General features: G+C 49.2%; 7 protein-coding genes across 7 annotated transcripts; 5 read left to right on the forward strand and 2 right to left on the reverse strand.

The window, feature by feature from the left end:
- The first annotated feature begins 234 nt into the window (after positions 1 to 234).
- BU24DRAFT_448773 (uncharacterized protein) lies at positions 235 to 2785 on the forward strand. Its single transcript, XM_033530911.1, has 6 exons — positions 235 to 398; positions 483 to 1250; positions 1309 to 1518; positions 1573 to 1727; positions 1780 to 2000; positions 2063 to 2785. The coding sequence occupies exons 1-6, from the start codon at positions 342 to 344 to the stop codon at positions 2692 to 2694; spliced, it is 2043 nt and encodes a 680-aa protein (XP_033385344.1). The 5' UTR covers positions 235 to 341; the 3' UTR covers positions 2695 to 2785.
- BU24DRAFT_478035 (GroES-like protein) lies at positions 2742 to 4123 on the reverse strand (the record flags this gene model as incomplete). The annotated part of the gene is made up of 3 exons (XM_033533021.1): positions 2742 to 3038; positions 3097 to 3836; positions 3914 to 4123. 3 exons carry the CDS (start codon positions 4121 to 4123, stop codon positions 2789 to 2791), a joined length of 1200 nt encoding a protein of 399 aa, XP_033385345.1. The 3' UTR covers positions 2742 to 2788.
- Positions 4124 to 4563: 440 nt separating this feature from the next.
- On the forward strand, positions 4564 to 6359 carry BU24DRAFT_387912 (general substrate transporter; the record flags this gene model as incomplete). The annotated part of the gene is made up of 4 exons (XM_033524989.1): positions 4564 to 4913; positions 4962 to 5507; positions 5558 to 5858; positions 5908 to 6359. The coding sequence occupies 4 exons, from the start codon at positions 4564 to 4566 to the stop codon at positions 6205 to 6207; spliced, it is 1497 nt and encodes a 498-aa protein (XP_033385346.1). The 3' UTR covers positions 6208 to 6359.
- Positions 6360 to 6774: 415 nt separating this feature from the next.
- Positions 6775 to 7660, forward strand: BU24DRAFT_420036 (uncharacterized protein). The gene has a single exon (XM_033527374.1). It carries the CDS (start codon positions 7015 to 7017, stop codon positions 7375 to 7377), a length of 363 nt encoding a protein of 120 aa, XP_033385347.1. The 5' UTR covers positions 6775 to 7014; the 3' UTR covers positions 7378 to 7660.
- Positions 7661 to 8235: 575 nt separating this feature from the next.
- On the forward strand, positions 8236 to 21128 carry BU24DRAFT_490255 (uncharacterized protein). Its single transcript, XM_033533702.1, has 4 exons — positions 8236 to 8749; positions 8802 to 16287; positions 16337 to 20545; positions 20603 to 21128. Exons 1-4 carry the CDS (start codon positions 8705 to 8707, stop codon positions 20695 to 20697), a joined length of 11835 nt encoding a protein of 3944 aa, XP_033385348.1. The 5' UTR covers positions 8236 to 8704; the 3' UTR covers positions 20698 to 21128.
- A 51-nt stretch (positions 21129 to 21179) lies between these two features.
- On the reverse strand, positions 21180 to 22494 carry BU24DRAFT_420038 (uncharacterized protein). The gene has a single exon (XM_033527375.1). It carries the CDS (start codon positions 22230 to 22232, stop codon positions 21333 to 21335), a length of 900 nt encoding a protein of 299 aa, XP_033385349.1. The 5' UTR covers positions 22233 to 22494; the 3' UTR covers positions 21180 to 21332.
- An 876-nt stretch (positions 22495 to 23370) lies between these two features.
- On the forward strand, positions 23371 to 24315 carry BU24DRAFT_448779 (uncharacterized protein; the record flags this gene model as incomplete). The annotated part of the gene is made up of 1 exon (XM_033530912.1): positions 23371 to 24315. The coding sequence occupies exon 1, from the start codon at positions 23416 to 23418 to the stop codon at positions 24313 to 24315; it is 900 nt and encodes a 299-aa protein (XP_033385350.1). The 5' UTR covers positions 23371 to 23415.
- Positions 24316 to 25606: the final 1291 nt, after the last annotated feature.

Consider the following 25606-nt stretch of genomic DNA (forward strand, 5'->3'; position numbering starts at 1 on the left):
TGAAAGAACGAGGGGCAATGTTCGACTCCGCATATAAAATTCATTTTCACCTTTGCGTTCTGTTCGACTATTTATATTCTCTTGTTCTCCCCGATGCCCGCAAGGCCTGTCTTAAAATGTACCAATGTACTACAATGACTAGTTGATCAATGGTAACTGAATGCAGTTAGCATCTTGGAGGGCGCAACATATATTCCGCTTTGTCTGCCCATCCCCGCTACCACTCCCCTCATGCTTCGAATCTTCACTTTTCCCTGTAGCTAACAAATTTTCCTGACATTGGCCACCCAGAAGCCGGTAGTCTATGAAGTCGGGCAGTGTCAGAGGACCACGTGATCAGCATGAAACGCAAGAATACCACTTCCGCTTGTGGAGCATGCCGGAAGCGGAGGGCAAAGGTACGACAAACTTACCCTTACTATACCTAAGATCACTGGTCAAGGCTCGGTAGGATCAATCTTATCTAACTTCGAAACCTTTAGTGTGATGGCAAAATGCCATGTTGCTCGCGGTGCAGTGAGCGTGCTCTGCAATGCATCTATTCGGAAGACGGGCGACGTCCTGCTTCTCGATCATACGTTGACCTTCTGCGTGCGCGTGTGAATTTACTGGAGAATGCAATCAAGACACAATCTATGGATGTGCAAAGTTCCATTGCAGAGAAACTAGAATCGGAAATTACTTCAAACACATCATCAACAATGATTCAGCAGCCACTTTCCGGAACAGGACTCCCCGGTAGCTTATCACGGGATGCTTCAATGAACTTCGACAGGGATGGCGAAGCGAGGTATTTTGGTCTGGCAAGCGGTAGGCTCGAAATGGCTGAAAAGAACGCTGCCGAAAGGCGTGAATCAATTTCGGACATAACAGAGCCAGATCCAAGACACTCTGGCAACCCAATCTATAGCAATGTCATCAATGAGCACGCTATCTCTGGAGATCTAGAAGATGAACTCATTGATGCATACTTTAGGTGGGAGCAACCTTGGGCTCAAGCCGTGGACGAGCAGCTCTTCCGTGAGGGTCGTTCCTCAAACGGTAGATACTTCAGTCCTCTTCTATTGAACTGCATACTTGCTTGTGGTAGCCGAGTTTGTCTTCGAGAGGACACTCGATCTGACCCTACCGACGCCAACTCTGCAGGTCATATTTTCTTAGAGAAGGCGCGAATTCTACTGCACTCTGATTTACAACGACCAACTATCACGACACTCCAATCTCTGTGTATCCTGGGAGTGGTATATGTTGTATGTACTTACACATCCGAATCAATTGAATATTCAAACCTGATGACTTCAATACTAGGCTGTTGGTAAAGATGCTGTGGGTTGGTTACATTCCGGGATGGCTCACCAGCTGGCTCTGGACATGGGGCTGAATTTCGATACTGGTAGCCCCTCCAAAGCAACCTGGCTCAGTGAAGATGAAATAGAGCTACGGAGGCGTATCTACTGGACGTGTTATATCATTGATAAATCATCATCAATGTATACAGGAAGAGTGTGTACGATGCTGGTAAGACCAAGATGTCTCCACAAAATACACAAAGACTAAGCTGATATCAAAAAGAGTTCTCAAGCTGATGTTGGATTACCCACAGTCGAACTCAAACAAGATTCTCACATAAATCTTACACCTGTTCAACAACGGCGGCTCCTATTGGGAAAGATTCAAAGAGCACAAATTGGTCTAGCACAGATCAACGAAAAAACCTTAACTACTTTGTAAGAGCTAGCAATTGATAGCATATTTCATGTTTCTCACTACCAATTGCAGATACTCCCCAAAGCCGACAGTGCGCTCTCAACAAAGAGCTTCTTTTGTTGCCAGACCAATTTTAGATCTGAAAAATTGGTATTATGATCTTCCCAAGGAACTGAATCTTGAGTACAGCGGCGTACCACAAAGCGAGCCAGCAGTATACACTCTGCACATGTTATATCATACCTCAACCCTCCTTTTAATGAAGCCCATGTTGCCAGAGGGCCGAGATCAAAGTAAGTAGAACTTGTCCATAGCCATTTGAAATATGCTCAAGCAAGTTGCTGAAATGTTGTAGACGCCTATGAGCGAAGCGTTCAAGCTGCTACAGATATATGTAATGTCGCAGCGAGATATCGCAAAAACTTCGGGAGCTTCCGTCTCAGTCCCATTACTGCAATGCATTGCACGATGTCTGCTATCTTAGTGTTCCTCAATACCAGAAGCCACAAATTGGAGAGTGCGAAGCCCATGAAAAACACCGGAAACATAAAACTCTGCCTCAGGGTGTTGGATGAACTGTCAACTTCTTGGAATCCTGCCAAGAGAATTTATAATAATCTTCAGAAATGTTCCAGACCACAGTCAAGTGTAAACCAGGCACAAAAAACTGCTGCAGATGGTTCAGCATCTACCATTGTAGAGCAACCCGAAAGTCTGCCAATATCTGGAGGGGGTGATAACAATACTTCACTCCCGAGTGGCGGGTCTGGGTCGATCGCGAGAGCCCAGAAACATGAAGAAGTCCCGCTCGTTCCAATGCCAGTAGATTGGCAGGCGCAGTGTGGAGACTTCAGCACCATATTGCCATTTAGCTCTTTTGGGGACTGGCCTTTGGACTTCTCTGCTGAGAACTTCAACGCTGCTGACTATGGGTTTGCCGGCGATCTATATAACTTCTTCCCAACAGAGACGGATTTCGGATACTGAAGTAGACGATGAATGAAGACGCATTTCAAGTTAAACTTGATTGAAGTTTCAACAACGTTAAAGGGCCCGAGAAACTTTCTTTTCGATCTACATTCTAATTAATGGGCCCATTAATGCGTACTACAATTTTCCCTACAGTGCTAAGCGTTTTAATCTGGCTCATATATTGCGGTATGTCCGTCAAGCAAACTTCAGTGATGTGGGGTGTAATGGTGCCACTGTGAATATATTCCAAACACTGGTACATCTCCTCACGACTGCCCATCAAACACCCTTGGACTTTGATCTGTCTCTCCAATATCTCATGGATAGGAAAATAAAGCCGGTCGCCATCTGATGGGTTGCTTATATATGGTTAGTTACGTTGGTTGAAGGCGCTAGCTCGGTGTGCAAATCACTTACCCAACGATGATGATTGAGCCACCGTCACAGATATAACTTGTCAAGTCTTTGAAACTTGATATGCGATTCGAGCAAACGATCACAGCATCGGGTGTGTGGTCGAATCTATTGTTCATTGCTCCGAGCTCTCCACAAACTCGGGCAATTCGTTTTCGAAAGGAGTCCTCTTGATCCGCAGACGCTGGGGCACTAAGGAACTTATCACATACCACGCCAGGGTTTGCAGGATCAAAGATGGGGTGACTAGCTTTGGAAGCAACATCCACTCCAATGACCTTGGCTCTGTGAACATTTCTTGCTATGAGTCCAACCAAATGCCCAATCGCCCCTCCAATCCCAAACACCACAACGATGTCACCGGGTCGTAGCCCAGCCATTCTCGTAGCCTTTACTGCCGCAGATCCTGAGCAGAGTGCTGAGGAGTATATTTTTGGATCTTTCTCTCGTCCATCGAAAACGAAGGGGGGAAGAGGGGCAACCGAACAATACGGTACAGTCGCATACTGTCGAAATGTGCCATTGTAGTCTTTCGGAAACGCAATCTGCCGCCTGCAAGACTCGGGAAGGTTTCGAAGACAGTATTTGCAGCGTTCACAAGTATATGCGAGAAATCTCAGGGCAACCGGTTGATGCAGGAGCGCTACGTCGTGAGACTGTACAATGTGACCGATGCCTTCGTGACCAGCAATATGATCATGCGCAGGGAACCCCGTCTTTGGGCCAATGCTGAAAGATACGTCCTACGTGGAATTACATGAGTATTGAACAATCCCAACTATGCATCGCGACAAGAAGGGGGCGGTCTAATAAAACTCACACTGCCACACATTCCTGTCCATGCGATCCTCACAACAACCTCACCAGGACCCGGTGGCCTGACTTCAATCTCACGCTCACAAAGATTCAATACCGGCCCAACTTTCGGTGTAATGATTGCTTTTTGGTGTTCTGGAGGACACTTGAGAGATGCATCTTGGCCATGATGGTGAACGCCATTTTCTGCAACGACTTTATCGCTCTTTGCCATCGTTTGGTTTTTTCTTTTTTTTGGCTTTAAGTTGTAATCTGAGATTGTAAATGGTGATCAATTCATAGATAGGAGAGTATGCGGAACTCAAGTTCCGCCTTCAGGAGGAGCTCCACACTAAGGGCCATTTTAGTGTGGCGGAACATATGTTCCTATGATAGCGACTTTCTCCCCCAGATACTGCGGGGGGCAGTATCTGGAGTATACCCACGCTCCCGGTTCTAGAACTGGGGCAACTATCTCTTGAGATACGAGTATCGGAGATATCGACTGTACTGGTCGAAACGAGCTCTCCTCAGATACAAATAGAGGGGTGAGCGCTTCATATTCATTTAAACCAGCAGCAGCATTCTTCCGATTTTTCATATCTTCTTTGTCTAAAGGATTCTCTTAGCATAATGGAGCTACAAAAGTCTATCGAAGGAGCCCAGGTTGAGATTATGTCCACGAAAGATGGGAACACGATCGAGGTGTCGGCGCCTACGACCTGGGCACAACACATGAAAGAACTGAAGACCTACTCACGTGCGGCTTTGGCAGCTTTGGGCTGTTCTTCCATTGCCGTCTTAGTCGGATATGACATGATGATAATCGGATCGATTATTGCCAACAAAGAGTTCATTAAGGCATTTGGAGTACACGATTCGGGTGCAAATGCCTGGACGCTACCAGCTGACCGGCAGCTGGTATGGACCATCTGTCAATTCTGTGCCGCTATTCTGGGTGCTGTCACTGTCGGACAAGTAAGCGATATGTTCGGCCGCAGAGTTTGCTTCATTACTACCATTCTGTAAGTTCGGACTCAAGAATTTGAGAAACATGATCTGACTTGTAATAGCCTCACTACCATTGGAACTGTGGTAGAGCTTGTTTCGAATCACTGGGGACTATGGGCCTTTGCTAAGATTATATTTGGTATTGCCATGGGATTCATGCAGGGCAATACCCAAGTATACGTCTCTGAGATTACACCGCCTCAAATTCGAGGCTTCATGCTTTCTCTATTTCAGTTGTGGATTGTTTTCGGCTCATTTCTATCGGCTTGTGTCCTGGAGGGTACTTCAAAAGTCGATGGCCCTTGGTCATGGAAAGCTGCGGTCATTTCCCAGCTTGGGTTGGCGGCAATGTGCCTGGCACTCTTCTTATTGCTCACTCCGGAATCTCCATACTGGCTGACAAGCAAAGGCCGTCTCGACAAAGCAAAGGCGGCTTTATCCCGTATTCGAAGTGGAGAGCATGGTTACGATATCGATTCGGAGGTGAGAAGCATTCAAGCCACCCTTGAAGCAGAGAAAGAGGTTTCCTCCGAGGCCGTCTCCTATCTTGAATGCTTCAAAGGTACAGACCGTCGCCGAACCTTACTGGCGTGTCTTCCAATGGTGATGTAAGTCTGGATTGTTGTTATCTTTCGTTTTTCTTGCACTGACATTACAGGCAACAATTTGGCGGATTTCCTCTTTGCGGAAACTATCTCGCATATTTCCTCACATTGTCTGGGCTGGAAAACGCTTTCCTAATTACTGTTATATCCCTGCTCCTTGCCATTCTCGCTGTCGCTGTGTCGTTCGCCTTGATCGAGCATGTCGGCCGCCGCAAGCAGCTACTCTTTGGTGTATTCAGTATGATTCCTTGCCTACTTGCCATCACTGTCCTCGGTTGGGTTGGGCGAGGAACAGTAGCCAGGGGACAGGCTTTGGCTGCCTTTTCGATTATTTGGTCCGTCTTTTATTACCTAGTAAGTACAATCCAATATAATAGATACCCTGCCGCTAACATTCTTACAGTCTCTTGGAGCTGTTGGATGGACAATCGTTGGCGAAATTTCCTCCTCTCGTCTCCGTGCAAAGACAAACTCAATCGCAACCGCCGTCAACGCGATATGCAACATGGGCTGGGCGATCGCCATACCATACCTCATCAACACTGAAGAGGCAAACTTGGGTCCGAAGGCCGGTGTTGTCTTCCTCGGCCCAGCTATAATCCTGGGCGCTATAGCTTTCTTTGTGGTTCCTGAGACCAAAGGGAAGAACTTCGCTGAGCTCGACGAACTCTTTCAACTTCGCACACCTGCCCGGAAGTTCTAAGGAAGGCCAATCCGTAAGGTCAAGGGCTGTAAGACGTTTGAGTGAGGATGTACTGGCATCAATGCGGCTGGGTTTCTCTGGATCCATGAGGACAACCCATCCGACCATGAGGACTGAGTTGCATGATACGATGTCACAATAGCTTAGACATTTTTCAAGCGATCAACCCAAGTCCACCTGGATAGAGAAGCGCGCTGGCCTTAAATGTACATTTAAATCAATGATCTATTTGGTTGTTCAAAACTTGATCTCCAAATGTCACTACGATAATGCCTCTCTACAAAAAATGAAAAAGTAGCAGCAGTACACTAAAACTCACTGTTTCTATTTGAGACTGTTTTTCTTTTGCTCAAAAATAATGCCTTCTCTCACCCACGTCTTCTTTGCAGTGTTTGAGCCAGCCCCCCTCGAACACGTGGCTGGCATTGCCAATTCCCTCTGTTGTCAAAGGAGCCCCAGCATACACCAGCTTGCTATGTCTTAGAATCTACTGCATGTCGCCTAATTTGGCCACTTAGAGACGCCAGGTTCACACCATTTCTGTTGTAAAACCGGTTTAAGGTGCCGCCGACATCTGTATGGTCAACAGCGCAAAGCTTGTCTCGATGTTCAACCACCAGAGGCCCCGTATTTGGATGCACTCTGCACGCTTATACGCGGCAGGCCTGGTCATAATGTCGAGATGCCCCGCAACGATACAGCCAGCAGGTGGGGTCTCATTTTCATCGTTGTCATCATCCAACGGACTAAACGGACACGAGCCGGATAATAAAATCCCAGTATCCTTCAGAAGCTACACATCACGCAATGTCTACAGACTCTGATTCGGCACGTCGGACAGCGGAGGCCCGCGCCGCGGTCACGGCATCACTGGCTGCTGTCGGAGGCTCAGTCGATACCGATATGCGAACCCGAGCCGCGGACCTTCACTCCAACTCTGAAGCCATAGCAAAGCAAGAAAAAGAGTTGGCAAAGCAGACAGCAGCCCTCGCGAAAGAAAGTGCGAAATGGCAGAAAATGGCAGACACGAGCACGAAGAAGCTTAACGAAATTGGCGACATCCAAAATTGGGCCGAACTGATCGAGCGGGACCTGTTGGTTTTGGAAGAGACGTTGCGGGTGGTCAAAGGAAAGGATGCCCCCAGCAATGCTAGCGGTACCGGTGATTAGTCTCTTCTTGTACCGGCAGTTCATCAACATTTGTATGATGCCTCTGAGTTTAGCACATTGCGGGACTGAGATATAAGCGACGACCATACCATTGAAAAACGGTGGCCAAACAATCGGGATACACATGGGTTGCTCCACAGAATACGTATGTCGAATGACATTACCCAAAGCCACAGGATTTGTTTATGACATTCTTGCATCAGTTAGTATTAGCACATGCACAGCGATAGGCGGTGTTTGGATGGATAGAAGAGACAGAGGTTCTTAACAATGCGAGTGTCCTTTTCGATATAACGTTGATCGCCGAGTCTACTGAGCCAGGCGGCTGTGAATCGCGGATACAAAGCCAAGCAGTTCTCTTGATATCTTCATCGAGCGACAGAAATTGGGCAGGATCCGTATGTACTGAATGCGTGATGCCAGGCATGCTAGTCCTGGGTTTGCGCCAACAAATTTCCATTCGCGAGACCTGGAGTCTGCCAACTGGCTAGAGTATACTCTTGAATACCTAGGTAGCTAGTCTAGGTATGAAAAATGCATGAGACCAGTAGGCACCCAGTACGACGTCTATGTCCTCTATAGGTGAAGTTCGATGTAAACCTAGGTAGGCAACAATTGCACGGTTCGGCCAGCAGCCTCATCATTCGTCAGAGTGAGGTTGAGGTATGCCAAAATTTGTGCTTGTGCGACGACGAAGTGGCCACAGGCACCCGTTGCATGGACTTTACTTTCTTTGACGGAGTTGGGTCGGCGGAAGAGGCGTCTTTCCCGATAGCCGTGACTAATCAAGGGCCTTGGCGCGGCGCGACATCATTGTAAAGTACCTACGCGGGACCAACTTCGAAGCTCTTGCCCTCTCCAAAACCTCAACCTTTTCCCCCTCCTCACCATACGTACAAGGCCGTCAAAACCAGTCTTTTCAGTCTGCTACGAATCGCTGAAGAGCTCGCCGTAACCTGCCGATAAGCACGCCTGCACCGTGTTTTCCGTCTAGGTTGCTACGACCTTTGAGCCTGTACTCACCGCACCGAAATCCGTCGACCCGAATCGTCCACCCCACATCTCCTACGAACGCTGCGAATCCTTCCACAGTGACACTATTTCGTCTAGCCAAATACACTATCGAAATCTCGATCTTATTCACAGAATTGTTAATTCAGCCTTTCGTCACCGCAATCGATACTGCAGCGTCCGTTGCGTGACTTCTAGTCGCACAGACACCTTCGGAACGAGCAAGCTGGAGTGTTAGGTGCAGCGCAGACTATTATACAGCTGAAAGCAGGCTTGCATGTGAGGCGGGCTCTCCGCTTGAGCGATCTTTGTGATCATGAAGATCAAGAAGCACGCCACTTCTAGACATGAGGCAACTCTGGTAAGTGAGCTCCCAGATCGAATTTGCGATTATTGCCACTGACACATTATAGTCTCCTATGATCAAGGACTTTGTAGAGGCGACGTCTAAGATCCCTTTGTATCAATTACCCGCACACCTGTCCTCGTTCCCAAAATCATGGCCGTTCCCGCGAGGAGACACATATCACTGGATACCAGTCCTTAATCGGTTCGACCAGATTTTGGAACTCTTTAATAAGGAATACAGCTTGGAGGATGGACTGCAGACTCAACCATTCCGCCGGCGGCTTCTGCTCAAGGGCGACGCTGAGGAATCAGCCGCCGACCCGGAACAGACGACAACTGAGGCAGTGTTGGACAAGTTACATTTCTCGCAGGACGGCGATCGAGAACTCGTCGAACACATTCTCCATTTCACCCGATTGCTCCTAGAGAACTGTGGAAATCGAAGCCTCTACTCTAGCAGTGACCAGCTGGATAAGCTGCTCAACACAACGTCGACCTCTCTGTTGAAAGCTACCCTTAGGCTCAGTCTCCGTCTTGCTCAGCGATACCACGCAGCTCGAATGCGACTCCCCCCATCCACACTCAATTCCAACCTTCTCCATAGTCACTACAACTTGAATCTCGAGAAGGTACAGAAGCTCGCTGCTCCTCTGGCTAGAGGCCCTGCACCCGGGGTGCCGATTTTCGCGACTCCTGTTGGAAAAGGCAAGGAAAAGTCCTTCGGAGATCGTCGGAACGAGACTGACAAGATCAACCCTGCCGACCTGGTCTCTTTCTTTCAACTCCCAGAAACAAGCTTGAAGCAAGAATTTGGAGGCGTTTTCATATCCTACTATGAGCCCTCGCCGACAGCGGACGAAAGCTCAAGCAAGACTCCCGCGGTGTCAGCGCCTACCTCCAATGAGCCTCCCTCAACACCAACTCCCACACGAAGGACATCCAATCTCCGTACAAACCAGACACCTCGGCAGGCTCACACTGTTTCCATAACCGACTCACCTGTCACGCCAGTAACCCCAATGTTTGGTGACGATACAGAGGCTGGCCGTTCCAACGGTCCGAAGACCTTTGACATGTCTGCAGACCTTATTGCTCGAACTGATATTCATGAGCTTTTGAATCAAGGTTTGACCAACTTGCCAGAGAGCGTGCATTATGAATTGTTGCACAAGTTGAGGGTCACCAGAGCTCTGAACACCAGTAGCCAAGGCCGTGAAGACGTCGTTGCTATTCGGCTCCTTGCTATCGCAAATCTTGGTTACGTGCTTGGCGAAAAGGATTTTTACAGCAAGGTTGGGCAACAGGATTCTGATGAACCGCGTCGACTTCAGCTCGCATATCAGTTGTCGGAATTAGTGCACCCGCCAGGTAACGGAGAGATGCATCTCTCGAGAGAACTTCAAACATATGCTTTAGGCACGCTTGAATCTTTAGCAAAGCACAAGAACAAGGCTCAGGATGTTTGCGCCGCCTTGGCTGTCAACGTAAACCACGGTGTACTTTTTTATATTGTTCGCAAAGCTGTTGCCGAACTTGGCACTCCTGAAGAGCCTAGCGATGACCGGCAAGAAGACGAATGGCGTGAAAGCCTTTTCTCCCTGCTTAATACTCTTCCAGCTGCCCAGAACCGCACTGGCGAAGGGATGGTCACTGCTGGACTTCTCGAAATCCTAGTGGAGGTCTTGACGCTCAGAACCAAGAAAGCCGAACGTGTTCATCCGAGAGTTCTTCAGTTCCTTGATACATTCGTCCATAACCTTCGTGATGCTTTCGCAGCCCTTGTCAGCGCGAAAGGACTCGACATTGTTGCCGATCTGACATCTTACGAGGTGGAGACGTCCCAGAAGCTGGCCGAAGAGGGAAAGGGTATACCGAAAGAGTACAAAACCCAACTCACGGATTATCAGATCCCCTTCCACCATCAGCAGACACTTCGATGGCTATTCAAGTTTCTCAATCACATGATGTCTCACACTGGCGGGAACTTTGATCGCTTGATGCGAAACTTGATTGATTCTCCTCAACTCCTAGGTGCCCTAAGAGCGGTCCTGTCCAATGCCACCGTCTTCGGATCAACTGTTTGGAGTATGGCTGTCAACATCTTGACAAATTTTATCCACAATGAGCCCACTAGTTACGCTGTAATAGCGGAAGCTCGACTTAGCGAGGCTTTCCTAGACACAGTCGCTGCTCATCCCAGCGCAATTGCACCATCACAAACGGAATCGAGCGATGCTTCATTTGCGCCGCCTCGCGAAGTACCGCAGTTGCCAGGCATTTTACCGGTCGCTGAGGCAATCTCCACTCTCCCACCTGCATTTGGAGCTATTTGTCTGACCGAAGCGGGAATGAAAGTTTTTCAACAGTCATCTGCTCTGGACCGCTTCTTTGAGATTTTTGAGAGCCCGGCACACGTCAAAGCTCTTGAGAGCGATCCCGAGATTCCTAGTATGATAGGATCGTCTTTCGATGAACTGGTTAGGCACCACCCTCAACTAAAAACCAAAGTTCTATCGGCATTGAGTGACATGGTCAAGCGCGTGGTTGTGCTGTGCGCAGCCAAAGCCGAGAGGAGTGGAGTTGGGGCGAAACTCTGGTATGAGAGCTCTGACGGCAAAATCATGGTTGCTGGTGGTCGAGCTTCTTTACTTGGTCCTCAAGGTGCTATCAGTCAGGCCATCTCAAGTGCATCCAGTGGCGGCGATGTCGAAATGGAAGATGCGGGCGAAACGGGTAATTCCAAACCAACTGACACCATCTCCATCGACGAGGTAACCGAAACGGAGGATGCCGCCAATGGACCTACTACTGGACAATACATTGGCGTTGTTTGTCGTTTCCTCTCGGGGTTCTTTGGCAACCACGCAGCCTGCGTTGCTTATCTGGATGCAGATGGGGTAGAGTCTATTCTGGATTTTGCAACCCTTCCCAGTCTCCCCGCACGTTTCAATGAACCGGGGGCACCCGGGGAGGAATTCGGTAGAGTCATTCAGGTTCTCGTGGAACAAAAACCACACATAACCATACCGTCCATTCTTAGGCGAACCCAAGCCGCTTTGGATTGCCTGGAGCCTTTGATGCGCCACACTGGAAAGCATGCCTTTTTCGCGCCCTACACAGAAGTCGCCTCAACCACGACGGGTTCTGCGGATGAGCGAGCAGTCCGCCAAGGTACTGATCATGTCAAATCTCTTATTACCTTGCAAACCCTCATTGTTGCACTTACCATGACCTTTGATGGGCAGATGTTCACTCATCGTTCTAGCCATAACGTTGCTAGTCTAGTCAATCTCGCAGACATGTACGCAAAAGTTGTCTATAGTCTCGGCCGGCTACATAGAAGCTGCGTTTGGGAAGAGATCTTATTACAGAAGACGATGCCTGCGGAATGGGAGAAAGAGACGCGCATCAAGAGCTCAAGTCAAGGGAACATGGTGGCAGATGATATTCTTCGCCTGAACAGCAATGATCGAACATCAGCGGAGACCGATAATACCGCCAGCAATAATGCTGGAGAGTCTGCTTCTGGCACCACTGATAATGCAACCAACACCGCACGTTTGAGCCAGGAAAGTGCGCGCTTTAAAAACACCCAGACTTTGCGTTATCTGCTCAGCAAAGTACCAGCCGGCATATCGCCCTTCTTTCGATCCCTCGGCAAGCTACTTCTGCCACGACGTAACCCTGAAACCTATCATCGGCAGTGTGCCACTATCGTCTCAGATCAACTCGCGCAGGCTGCCATTGATCAATTACAATTCGAAGGTCCCAAGCAATCCGACTCAGATCAAGATCGATATGCTTACTGGATCGTCATCTTAACTTCCATTTCTCAGCTCGTGATTGATAATAGCATGAATCATCCGACACCTCATACCCTGACATTGATCTTGGTTTCTTTCCGCAACCTGGGAGGCATGTCTGTTCTCGCAGAGATCCTGGATGCCTTCTACCAATCTGCTCTTCCGATCGTGCAATCTAAGAATGAAGAAACCAACGAGGAGCTACAGAGACTGCTGAATCTCTCTCTTGGTGGGATCAAGATTGTTTTGACACTCTACGGCCAGATCATAAATCCGAAGATTGTGAATGAGTCCAGCCAGACTACCGCTATGCAGTCTAGACCAGAGAGGGATAGGGATCGAGCCGACTACTTCAACACAGCGCAGTTTCTCGTGGAAATGAAGCATGCGGTCACCATCCAGGTACACAAAATCTGGAATTCGGAGCTCATCGATAAGGCTACAACATCCATTGTAAAGACTTCTATCAGCATCCTCAAAACTGTTCTAGATGGTGAGACCGAGCATGGAGCTTTTAAGAATGCGGATAGCATCCCTCCGCGAGCCAAGCCAGTTATCAGGCCTTGGAAGGCTCGCAACGCCGAACTTTTGTCACGTTTGAAGGATTCCCATTTCGACAAGGACCTCGCCGTAGAAGCACTGTATCGTTGCTGTGATAATTACAACACTGCAGTCGAATACTGCCAGAACGTGATAAACCATCCTCGGGCGCCTCGAAATCCACTGCCCTCCTACGAGACCGAACTACAATCCCTATCATACGTCTCTCCAAGCAGTGCCGCAGCAACAAATCTTGATCACGATGATGATGCCAGTGGAGCAGATAGCGACTCAGACGAAAGCAATGATACTGACGGGCCTGACTCTCAGTCTGTCGACATGGTAGACGCGGAACAGCCTGAGGCTACACCGGCAGTGCAGCCTTCAAATGCAGAACCGCCAGCTACGCAGTCGTCTGACTTGACTTGGTCCTTCCTTGCCTACCGCAGGAGGGTGCAGGCTGGGAGTGTGGCAGAAACTGTTGCCCTCGATGATCTCGACAACGAACGGTCGAACCTCCGCAAGAACCTCATTGACCGATCCCTTGACGTCCTGAACTCTCACGACGATGTCACCTTTGAGCTTGCAGACTTGATTACAGCAGCCATCACCAAGGCACCAGACACATCCGCAATGCGCGCGGAAATTGGATCTACACTCATTCAGTCACTTATATCTCTACAAATGAGCGACGACTTCCGCGATCAAGGCAAGAGGATTGCAGCTTCTGCTCACCTCTTGGCACTAGTAATACAAGACAAGGATCTATACGAAGCTGTCGTGGAGGAGCTCAAGGATAGTTTTGAGATGCTTCTTGGGTTTGTGAAGATCTTCCCCGACCATTCCTCGGAAGAAACCTCCCCGTGGATTGGCCAGGTCCTCTTAATAGTAGAGCGCCTCCTTGCCGAAGATCAGCTTCCTCACCAAATCCAATGGACTGCACCAACCGGCAATGAAATTGACGCGACATCCGTTGAGCAACCACCTGAGCCAATCATCTCTCTGGATCAGAAGACTCAGCTTTTCGACAAGATAATGGAGGTTCTTCCACGGATTGGAAAGGATGAGTCACTTGCTCTCTCTGTTACGCGTGTCCTCGTCATGCTCACACGCACACGAAAGATAGCTACTCGGTTATCAGAGAGGCGCCATATTCAGCGACTATTCCTTATGGTGAAGCAACTCTCTGGGGTCACAAACGAAGCCCTTAGAAGTGCCTTCATGATTGTCCTGAGACACATCATCGAGGATGAGTCTATTATTCGACAGATCATGCGCAGTGAAATACAGGCTATGTTTGAGCAGCGCGACCGAAGACAGACTGATACTACCGGTTACACGCGACAGATGTACTATCTAGCTCTACGAGACCCGGATATTTTTGTGGAAATCACCCAGGAGAAGCTCCAGTTAGCCCGCTATGATGCTAATCAGCGGCCTCAAACACTTGTGTTGAAGAAAGACGATGCTCCAGACGCTGACTCCGGAGACACCACATCACAAGATGTAGCAGATAGTGACAAGCCCCTCGAAACCAGCGAGCCAAAGAGAGGACATGTTCTTGAGCGAACGAAAACATCCGATCTCAAGCATCCTACTGTAGAAAATCCTGATGGAGTTATCCACTACCTATTGTGTGAGTTACTCGCATACAAGGAGGTAGAGGACAAGCCCGAGCCACCGAAGACGAATGAGGATACCACCGCTAGCCCCGCCGAAGCATCTCCTGGCTCTTCTGGAACCCCGGCCGGACAGCCCACGACCACTGAACCAGCTAAATCCGACAAGTCTGAGTTCAAGGCGGATGCGCATCCCATTTACATCTACCGTTGTTTTATCCTGAAATGCTTGGCCGAGCTCCTGCAGAGTTACAACAGGACGAAGATTGAGTTTATCAACTTTTCTCGTAAAGCTGATCCGCATGCCATGACCCCTTCAAAGCCCAGGTCAGGGGTGCTCAATTACTTACTCAATGCATTGGTCCCCGTCGGTACACTCAGTCCGGAAGGCGACTTGCCGTTCAAGAAGAAGGTGGCCACATCCAATTGCGCAATCGATGTTATTGTTTCTCTATGCGCCAAGACGGGCGAATTCAGGCCCTCCGTGAGCAATCACATCACATCTCCATACCTTGAAACTGAACCCGATCTTCTGTTTGTTCGGAAATTTGTTCTGGAGCATGCTCTTAAGGCTTTTAAGGATGCCAGCGGGTCCGATGAGTCATTGGACTCTAAGTATTCGCGCCTGCTCAGCATCGCGGATATGTTCTCCCGAATGGTTTCCCAGCGCTCGGATGGTCAGATGCTCAGCCAGAGTGCCGAGTTGACACCTCCTTTGAAACAGATGGCAAAGATCATGTACGAAAAGAATTTCATTACCATTCTCACCACTGCTATTGCGGATATCGACCTCAACTTTCCGAACGCAAAGCGCGCCGTCAAATACATTTTGAAGCCTCTGAAATGGTTATGCGCCGTCGCTGTGGATCTAAGCACACAATATGACACGTCCACGCCTGATTCTACCGAGGAATACGAAATCTCTTCTGCTTCGGACGATGATATCATTGATGCAACTCGTGAAGAGACGCCTGATCTGTTCCGCAACTCCACATTGGGCATGTACGAACCTCCTCAGGACTATGACGATGAGTCGGATGCATCCGACGACGAGGAGGAGGATCCTTATGCTGACGATATGGAATACGATGAAGACATGGGTTACGACGAAGACATGGCGGACGAAGACGTAGTCTCTGAAGAAGACGAAGAGATGGACATGGGCGATCTGGAGGGTATGGGTCCCATTGAGGGCATGCCTGGAGATATTGGGGACGTCGAGATAGTCGTCGAGGGTGAAGATGAGGACATGCTCTCAGAGGACGACGACGACGAGGACGAGGACGATGATGAAGATGAGGACGATGACGAAGAAGACGAGGATGACGATGACGATGATTTGGACGATCTTCAGGCACTCGAGGAGTTAGAAGAGATCATCGGCGATGACGAGGGGGCGAGCCTTGCCGATGATCATGAGGGAAGCTGGAGTGCCGAGGAGGCTGTCTACGCTGCCGAAGACGAAGAGAATCCAGATGATATCCACCCCAATCTTGGCTTCGTCCTAGACCCACCTCAAGCTATGCTTGATCAGATACGCATGGCTGAGATGGATGAGTTTATGGAAGACGACATGCAGGAGGACGAAGGTACGTTCATCAAAATTTATAATCCATCTAGATCACTAACTCAACACAGAAGAAGAGGATGAGGATGACTACGATGAGGAGGAGATCGTCTATCATCCAGGCCTCGAGGATGATGATGAAGGGATGGCTGAAATGGGCTGGAGTGGCTGGGACGAACCGGTTACGGCCACCCGGCGTACTGTTCATCGTTTGAGCCCATGGATGTTTCCTACAGGACCGTCTGACCGCATACTTGTCCCCGCCTTCCGCTCACATAGACCTGGTGCCGGTCCTCGGATGGCTGATGAGGGCGTCAACCCTCTCCTTCAGCGCGCTGGTCGTTCTTCGGGACGTGCTACAGACGCTCATCTCACTGGTTTCCGTAACGAAGGCAGCGATTGGGTCCATGCCATTGAAGGGCGCGGACCACGCACGTTCTCCGGTGACAGCCCGGTCTCCTTCATCAACAATTTGCTCAATACTATGGCCCAAGGAGGCGCGCCCACACTTCAGCAACACAACGGCACTTTCCATCTTTCATTCAATAATATGCCTTTGGGCATGGGTCTACCTCCGCCTTTCGATCCCTCCATTCGTCGCGATGTGCCACGGGCGCGAGATAATATGTCGCGTTCTCCCCGTGAAGACCCCCAATCTGCGATAGCGTTCCACAAGGGATTCACAAGCTCTCGCTGGCAGGAAGAAGCGCGCATTTTCTATGGTGCTAGTGCCATTGAAAAGAGTCAACGTGTCATTAGTTCCATCCTGAGACGTCTGGTCCCCCCAGCCATCGAGGCAGCGAGAATTAGACAAGCCGAAAAAGAAGCCGAGCTCGAGCGTAAGCGGAAAGAAGAGCAGGAACGTAAAGAAAAGAAGGAGCGGGAGGAGCGGGAAGCGAGGGAGGCTAAAGAACGTGAAGAGCGCGAGCAGCAAGAGCGTGAGGCTGCTGAACTTGCAGCCCGTGCTGCTGAGACCAGCGCCGAAGCCGAACATGAGACCTCTGAATCCACAGCGAACAAAGCGGAGGGCATGGAAGGTGTCGAAGAGGCGCCATCCTCAAATCAAGCTTCTGCCCCTGGTCCATCGGAGGCGGCTCCTCGCGTGACGACAAATGTTCGTGGTCGAGAGATCGACATTACCAATCTAGGTATTGATCTGGAGTACCTCGAGGCCTTACCTGAAGAACTACGAGAGGAAGTCCTCATGCAACAAATCGCGGAGAGCCGCGCTCGACAGCACGAAACCGAGCAGACCGAAGCCGATCCGACTGGTCTCGACCAGGACTTTCTCGATGCCTTGCCACCCGAAATTCGTGAGGAACTACTCCAACAAGAGGCGCAAGAGCATCGTCGCCGCGAACGAGAAGAACAACGCCGTCGCCAGGCCAATGGCGCTGCGCAGCCCGAAGACATGGATCCTGCGAGTTTCCTGGCATCTCTCGATCCCCAGCTACGACAAGCAGTCCTTATGGATCAGGATGAAGATGTACTGAGACAGTTGCCGCCTGAAATTTCTGCAGAAGCCAGGTCGTATGGCGGTGACCGCCGCTTGAATCAGTTTAACGACTTCATACAGCCCGGATATCGGCGCGGCGGCGAGCGCCGTGCACAACTAGACGACCCTAATCAGAAAAAGAAAGCTCGCCCTTGTGTGCAGATGTTAGATAAGTCTGGAGTAGCGACACTCCTTCGACTCATGTTCATCCCTCAACAAGGCAGCGCCAAGGCAAGCTTGAGTCACATTCTGCGAAATGTTTGCGAAAACCGACAGAATCGCGCTGAAGTGATCAGCATTCTGCTTTCTATTCTTCAGGATGGCAGTGCGGACGTCAATGCCGTAGAGCGCAGCTTCGCTCAGCTCTCTCTCCGCGCCAAACAACCTCCTCAACAGCAAGGTGCAGACAAAACACCGAAACTTTCACGGAAGAGCGGTTCCTTGGCGATCACTGCGGAAGTGTCCCCTCTGATGGTTGTGCAGCAATGTCTTCACACACTTTTCAATCTCACAGAAAAGAATCCTGCCGTGTGGTCGTTCTTCCTCACGGAGCATGAGACAATCGTCGGATTTAAGAATCGTGGAAACCGAAAGGGAAAAGCAAAGGAGAATAAAGCAACCAGATACCCATTGAATGCTCTCCTTGGCCTACTGGACCGAAAATTGATAATAGAAAGTTCTTCCATTATGGAGCAACTGACCACGCTGCTACATGTCATCACTGGACCTCTTCAGGCCATCAAGAAGGAAAAAGAGAAAGCCGCAGAAGAGGCAAACAAGCCCTCCAACACTGCCGATGCTCAGACTACCGAAACGCAGCAGCGGGCTCAGGATACAGAGATGACCAGTGGACCCGAGGTACAAGCACAAGCACAACCACAGCAATCCACGACCGAAGGCGAAGGCAGTGATCCGAAGACGGATGACAAAAAGCCTGAGGATGACAAAGCGAAGAAGCATCGCACGCTTGTGCCACCCGAGGTGCCAGACGGTAATCTACGCCTTGTTGCGAGAATCTTGGCAGCGCGAGAATGCAATGCCAAAGTGTTCCAGGAAACCTTGTCGGTTATTAGCAATCTGTCTCCTATTCCTGGTGCAAAGGAGGTGTTCGGCAAAGAGCTACTCGGCATAGCACAAGATCTAGCTCAATCAGCATTGAACGACCTTGCCACTCTTACTATTCAGGTGTCCCAGGCAAAGAACCCGACTGATGTCCAAGGCATGGCTTTATCAAAATTCTCCCCCGCGAGCTCCGACCAAGCCAAACTGTTGCGCGCGCTCACCGCACTCGACTATCTATTCGATCCTACTCGCGACAGCAAGGACAAACCGGCCAATAGCGCCGAAGCTCTCGAGCCTGCGCAGAAGGAGGATATTCTACTTACTCTTTACGAGAACTCCACATTCGGCGGGCTATGGAGCAAGCTGAGCGACTGCCTTACTGTCATCCGACAACGCGGTAATATGTTGAACATTGCAACCATCCTCCTGCCTCTCATTGAAGCTCTTATGGTCGTCTGCAAGAACACTACTCTCAAGGATATACCTCTTAGCAAGATCGTAAACAAAGAGTTCGCACTTTCAAGCCCTCCACCAGAGAGCCGCATGGAGAGCTTGTTCTTCACATTCACAGAGGATCATCGGAAGATTCTGAACGATTTGGTCCGCCAGAACCCCAAGCTCATGTCTGGGACATTCTCTCTCCTCGTCAAGAATTCAAAGGTGCTTGAATTCGACAACAAGCGCAATTATTTCAACCGCAAACTCCATTCACGAAACAATCAAGATCGACAGCAACCGCCCCTGCAGTTGTCCGTTCGTCGTGATCAGGTCTTCCTTGACTCGTTCAAATCACTCTATTTTAAGACTGCGGATGAAATGAAGTATGGCAAGCTCAGCATCCGCTTCCACGGCGAGGAAGGAGTAGATGCAGGCGGTGTCACACGAGAATGGTTCCAAGTTATTGCAAGGCAAATGTTCAATGCAGACTATGCCTTGTTCGTGCCAGTTGCATCAGACCGCACAACATTCCATCCCAACCGCCTCAGCGCCATCAATCCAGAGCATCTAATGTTCTTCAAGTTCATTGGACGTATCATTGGCAAGGCTCTCTACGAAGGTCGTGTTCTGGACTGCCATTTCAGCAGGGCTGTATACAAGCGCATCCTCGGCCGACCAGTCAATCTCAAAGACATGGAAACTTTGGACTTGGAATACCACAAGTCTCTGCAATGGATGCTTGAGAATGACATCACTGATATCATCACCGAGATGTTTTCCGTCGATGTCGAGGCGTTCGGAGAGGTCCAGACTGTCGATCTCATCGAGAACGGTAGCAATGTTCCCGTGACTGAAGAGAATAAGCATGAGTATGTCCGTCTTGTGACTGAGCACCGCTTAACCGGGGCGGTTCAGGAGCAACTCGAGCATTTCCTCAAGGGTTTCCACGACATTGTGCCCGCTGAACTAGTCTCGATCTTCAGCGAACAAGAGCTCGAATTGCTGATCTCTGGTCTGCCTGACATTGATGTCGATGACTGGAAAAACAATACCGAGTATCACAACTACACCGCCGCTTCGCCTCAGATACAGTGGTTTTGGCGCGCCATGCGCTCATTTGACAAAGAAGAACGCGCTAAACTTCTGCAATTCGTCACCGGTACAAGTAAGGTGCCACTGAACGGCTTCAAGGAACTGGAGGGCATGAATGGCTTCTCGAGGTTCAATATCCATCGGGATTACGGCAGCAAAGACCGTCTACCCTCGAGTCACACTTGCTTCAATCGTAAGTCCCATTTCACCATGAATAATTTGAAAGTATTTGGCTAATTTCTTTTTCCAGAGCTCGATCTACCAGAGTACGAAAATTACGAAGATCTTCGCAAACAACTTTACACCGCGATGACGGCCGGCAGCGAGTACTTCGGTTTCGCATAATTCAAATCATAAGCAATCTTGGAATCTTCATCGTCTGTGAAATTTTGCTCTCGCTCAATGCATTGCAGGCGCTCAGGGAAGGTTTCTTGGTGAAGCATCGTGAGAAGCTGATGGCAGCTCTGTATATCAGAAGGGAAGGTTTACCAACGGTGAAATCAAACATGCACAAATGGGTTGGAGGCTGGTGGTCCATATGGCGTTGGGGACTGCATGGTAGAAGGAACAGCAATGGAAATAGCAAGGATGACACCCTCGGAATGGTTCAAGGTGCCAGGAGTGCAGGCCTGGCCTCCTATTTTCCTCCCGTGGGTAGTAGTTCCTTTGCTACGACGTAGATAGATACCATTCTCTCCTTTCCCTATCCCCCGAAACATCGATAGGTGAAGGTCAATTTTAGTTATGTGTACTAGACCAAAGGAATGAATTATGAGTTTGATTCTACTTGTCTTTGGACACTGCAGTAAACTATGATATTTCATATGGTCGAATTGACGAACTATCATATTAGGCATTATCAGTCGTTGGTGTTCTATGGTTCCATTAAGATGCGTTCTACTCTATGTAACAAATGTCTATCCGGCCAAAATCAATGTTTGACAGGTCCGCAGGTGAGTAGATGAAGTGAAGAACCATGCCTAGTCGAAACATGATGATTCATCTACGGCTACGCCACTCTCAACGAGAATCTTCTCTGGCCCAACCTTTAGCCATGCTGGATATTCCTCTTTGGAAAGACCCACCATTCCCATCATTCCCACAGCATTCACACCTAGTCCTTCGTACCGGTTCATCCTTCGCGGAACAACTACAATCCATCGCTTACACAGGACGACGTTGTGAGGGCAAGGCGACGTTTCATCCGCACCTCCCAATCCCAACAGGAGCCTTGCCCTCGTCAACAGCTCGACGTAGACGTTAAAGATTTCATCCGGGTCGGGCACCTCGTCAAACCTATGCAGCAGGTATCTAAACGGCACGCGATCCTCATCAAGTCCCGTATCTGGGAACATCCTGAAGCCATCTTTCTTGTGCAGAGGGAAGACCTGCATGTGCTTGTGCAGCCGACTGCAACCGCCATCTCTACCACAATTGTAGAATCCATACCACTCATGCTCACCCTCCAAGTTACGCAAAACCTTCCACAGAGCCCTGACATTGTCGAGTTCTAGGGGTGCGTGCTGCCTTCTGTACCCGTCGTGCGTGAGCAATATCATGTGCGCTTTGAACATGGCGAATTTGTTCCACGCCAGGACATGGTCGTCGATGTCTGCGATGGTGTATCCCGTGACATCGATATCGCTACCCGGTATCGGATATACAGGCTCCTCTTTAGTTTCCTCAGAGCCGCCGAGTTGCGGTTTCTTGGAGAAGGCGGTAGTGACGTAGAATAAGAGGGGGAACTTTTTGGGCCCTGATGTGTAGGGTATCAGCCGCTGGGCGGTATCGTACACGACCGTCCCGGCTTCATGCTGGGCTTCGAATTCCTGAAGGAGATGATCCTCGTCTAAAGGGATGTTCTCAGGGTTGGCACCCATGTTTTTTGTAATTGTTGTTTGTTTTTGTTGTTCGTATTTCCAGAGCACGCCAGACTACGGAGTAGTTTCCACGTGGCTTGCTGTTCTCGAGTTCACGCTAGGGTAAGACCCCTAATCCAGATGGGTTGACACCGATTCAGGTGTGTACTGTGTCAAATGCGTATTAGATACAATCCAGCATCAGATCATCGAAGATCTGGATCTCGAAAAATAAGCAAGACTCGAGGACACGAGTATGGGTCCAATAAAAGTTCTGGGCAGCCTAGAGGGTGTTAGACTGCATCTACAGCCAGCCACGCCAGCCTCGCGCTTCGGAGCGCGCGTGGGCGTTTAAGCGAGAATCTTAGAAGGGCGGCCTTACCCGTATATGTCTTTTCTTTTTGTTATTACAAGTAGATAGAGAGATCATTTTGAAAGTAATAGCATTTCAAGGGATGCTTACACTTTATATGATAGTTTGTCTGAGCCTCGCCTGCAACAAATTCAAACAATTCGCCTTTCACATGCCCTGGAACACACCAAGATTCTTCAATGGGTATGATCGCGTGGTCGATGCAAACTGTCATTGTAACCCCTTAGAAAAGTGACCAAGACGATCCCAAAAAGGCTCAGAGAACATGTGGCGCTGCTGTTGCGTGACCGAATCCAGTTAACCAGAGGGATTAGAGGCGTTCTGTATTTGCTCGATTCGCTCAAGTCCCTCGTACCATCTGTCGGAGGCGCCAATCGATGTGTTCGACCTAACAAAGGGCCAGGCACAGTTACTACCAAGACATCTAAATGCTTCTAGCGCCTGCTTTGCGACTCGCTGGATACTCTCGTCCCACGCATACTCGCATTGCATCTTAATCCACCATCCTTGCAATGAACCTAAACGAGTTCAAAGTAGAACTATTTCGCCTATATAGGACTGTTAGGTAGAGTTAAACCACGTCACTTGTACATAGGGCGATTTTTTGGCGGGCGCAAAATGTACTATTGGCGCGGTGAGGCTGTTGGTCAAGAAGCGGACTATGTTGCTTCAATAGATCGAATGCAGGAGGAAAACACATTCGCTCCCTTTGATGGAATATTAATTCATAACGTCTCGTTTCTCCTTCACGTCCTGTAGTCTATCGTTAATCCACATTCCTTTGCAAAAAAAAGTTCGTTCTTTGTACAGTCGGTCACTGTTCTGGTCACTATGTTTCTATCTTACGCTCATTTCGGAATCGGTCCTGAGGGATTCGACCCATCACACTCCTTCTTTCGATCAAATTATGTCCCCACACTCGTTCTCGCGTCTATTCGAGCGATCATTGCCATATACTGTTTCACAACAATGATAGTGTGCTACAGCTGGCTCGCCAACAACCTAAGCACCAATAACCTTCAAGACGTCAACATCGATTCCTACACACTATACATCGGCTCAGACGGCATCCACCAATCATTCAGCTTCTTCACCTACCTCACCTTCTGGTCCCTGGGCTTCTACTTCTCCTTCGCAAGCATGCACACCTTCTGCTACGCCATCAAAGGTCGAACATGGCTACAAAGCTGGCCCCGCATCCTCCAACTCTTTCACTACTTCTACTACACCAGCATCACCTGCTTCCCCTTCCTCGTCACCATCGTCTTCTGGGGCACCATGTACAGCGGCCCCTGGCCAAAGGGCCGTTTCGAACAGTGGATCAACATCTCCGTCCACGGCCTCAACTCCCTCTTCGCCCTGACTGAGGTCGTCCTCCCAGCAACATCAACCTCCCCATGGTCACATCTATCCATTCTCCTACTTGTCCTGTCGGCATACCTCGGTCTCGCGTATCTCACGCGTTTGACTCAAGGGTTCTACGTCTACGAGTGGATGAACCCTGCCCATGGCAACGCCAGCATCATCTTACATATCCTCGGGTACACAGTCGGTATCATTTCGATCTTCGTGATCGTCAAGGGTGCCATTTGGCTGAAGAGGTACTTGGCCGAGCGCAGTGGAAAGGATGTCACCTATAGGCAAAGCAGAATGGTTAGGCTGGATGATAGCGATAAACTGAATGTCAGGCGGAGGGCTATGTCCCAATGGGGTCGTGGTTCTTTCGTTTAATTGTTTATTCTTCTAATGAGATGGAATGGGGGCTTAGAGTCATGATGGAGTTTTGGCGGATTATTTACTACGTATATATAAAGAATAACTAATGTTAATAATTAATATCAACCACCATAAAGAACCTTCTGGCTAAGTGTGACTATCTGTAAGGAATATTGCGCCCAGTTTTATTACTTTCGCTTCTTCAGTTTGGCTCTGCTCAAAGATGTCCCCATCAGTGGATATTATCCCGGCCAGTGGGACTTTGAACAGACCCAGAGTCATTGCAAATGACAGCCTCTCTTCCCCACGTGATTAAAGAAGCAATCTCGTTCACATACCTACACTACAAGATAACCAGTCCCCATAGTGGCGTCTCCTACCTTCAATCCCAACTCGTCTAGCACAAATATTTCTGCTTCGATCGAAGAGCCCTTACCCAACCCTCAACTGAAGAAGGTGGAAGGTAAGGCAGTGATACCTATACGACCTGTGGAAGACAATGGCTTCTGTCAAATGCTACGTCGTAGTGTGAATGACGTTCACGAAAAAGTTAAGCAGTAGTAGCCAAAGAGTAGACCAATGCCTTTGGCTCTTACTCCACAGTGTTAAATGAATGAAAAGGGTATATTGACTTTCTAGTATGTGACATGACCTCGTATCACCAACTGCTCCTCTTCATCGTTTCTAGCTCTCCCAACTCTTGAACACCCCCTCTCCAGTTCTAGTTGGTCTAACTCCCAAAACTCCCTCTGTCGGTCAACGTCTGCTCGAACAATGATTCCCCCACGTCATCCTCCCCGGGCTCAGTTGTTCTTGCAATCGTTGCAATGGAAGTGCAGGCATCGCGAATAACCATTCCAACCTCTCCAAGCTCCACTGCATCGTTCCACGACGTTTGGATTGTGTACTACATTTTGGAATTGGCACTTGCAGCATTTCCAGCCGGGACGCGCCCAGAGTACGCCAGGAACTTCGTTGAGGATGCCCATGGTTTCGGTAGTGATGTCCTTGTTCAGTGATTGCTGCTTTGGTCTGGACAGACGTTCGTGTGATGTCTGTTTTCTGGGTGTGGAATGGATTGGTGACGTTTTGTGCTCCTCGTAAATGATTGCTCTTAGCAATGCAAAAAGTGGGTTTGATGTAGGCTTTTGCGTGCGAAGTCTCGGTATGATAGGTTTAATATTGGCAATGATGGAATCGGTATTTGGATATGGATTGGTATTTTGGATATCTGAGAAGCTGTTGATTCCGAGTAAGTATCTAGAGATATCTCCTTATATACCCAGCTCTATCCCATCATGCAGAC

This window comes from Aaosphaeria arxii (assembly GCF_010015735.1).
Source record: "Aaosphaeria arxii CBS 175.79 unplaced genomic scaffold BU24scaffold_3, whole genome shotgun sequence".
In the NCBI taxonomy this organism is placed as follows: Eukaryota; Fungi; Ascomycota; class Dothideomycetes; order Pleosporales; genus Aaosphaeria; species Aaosphaeria arxii.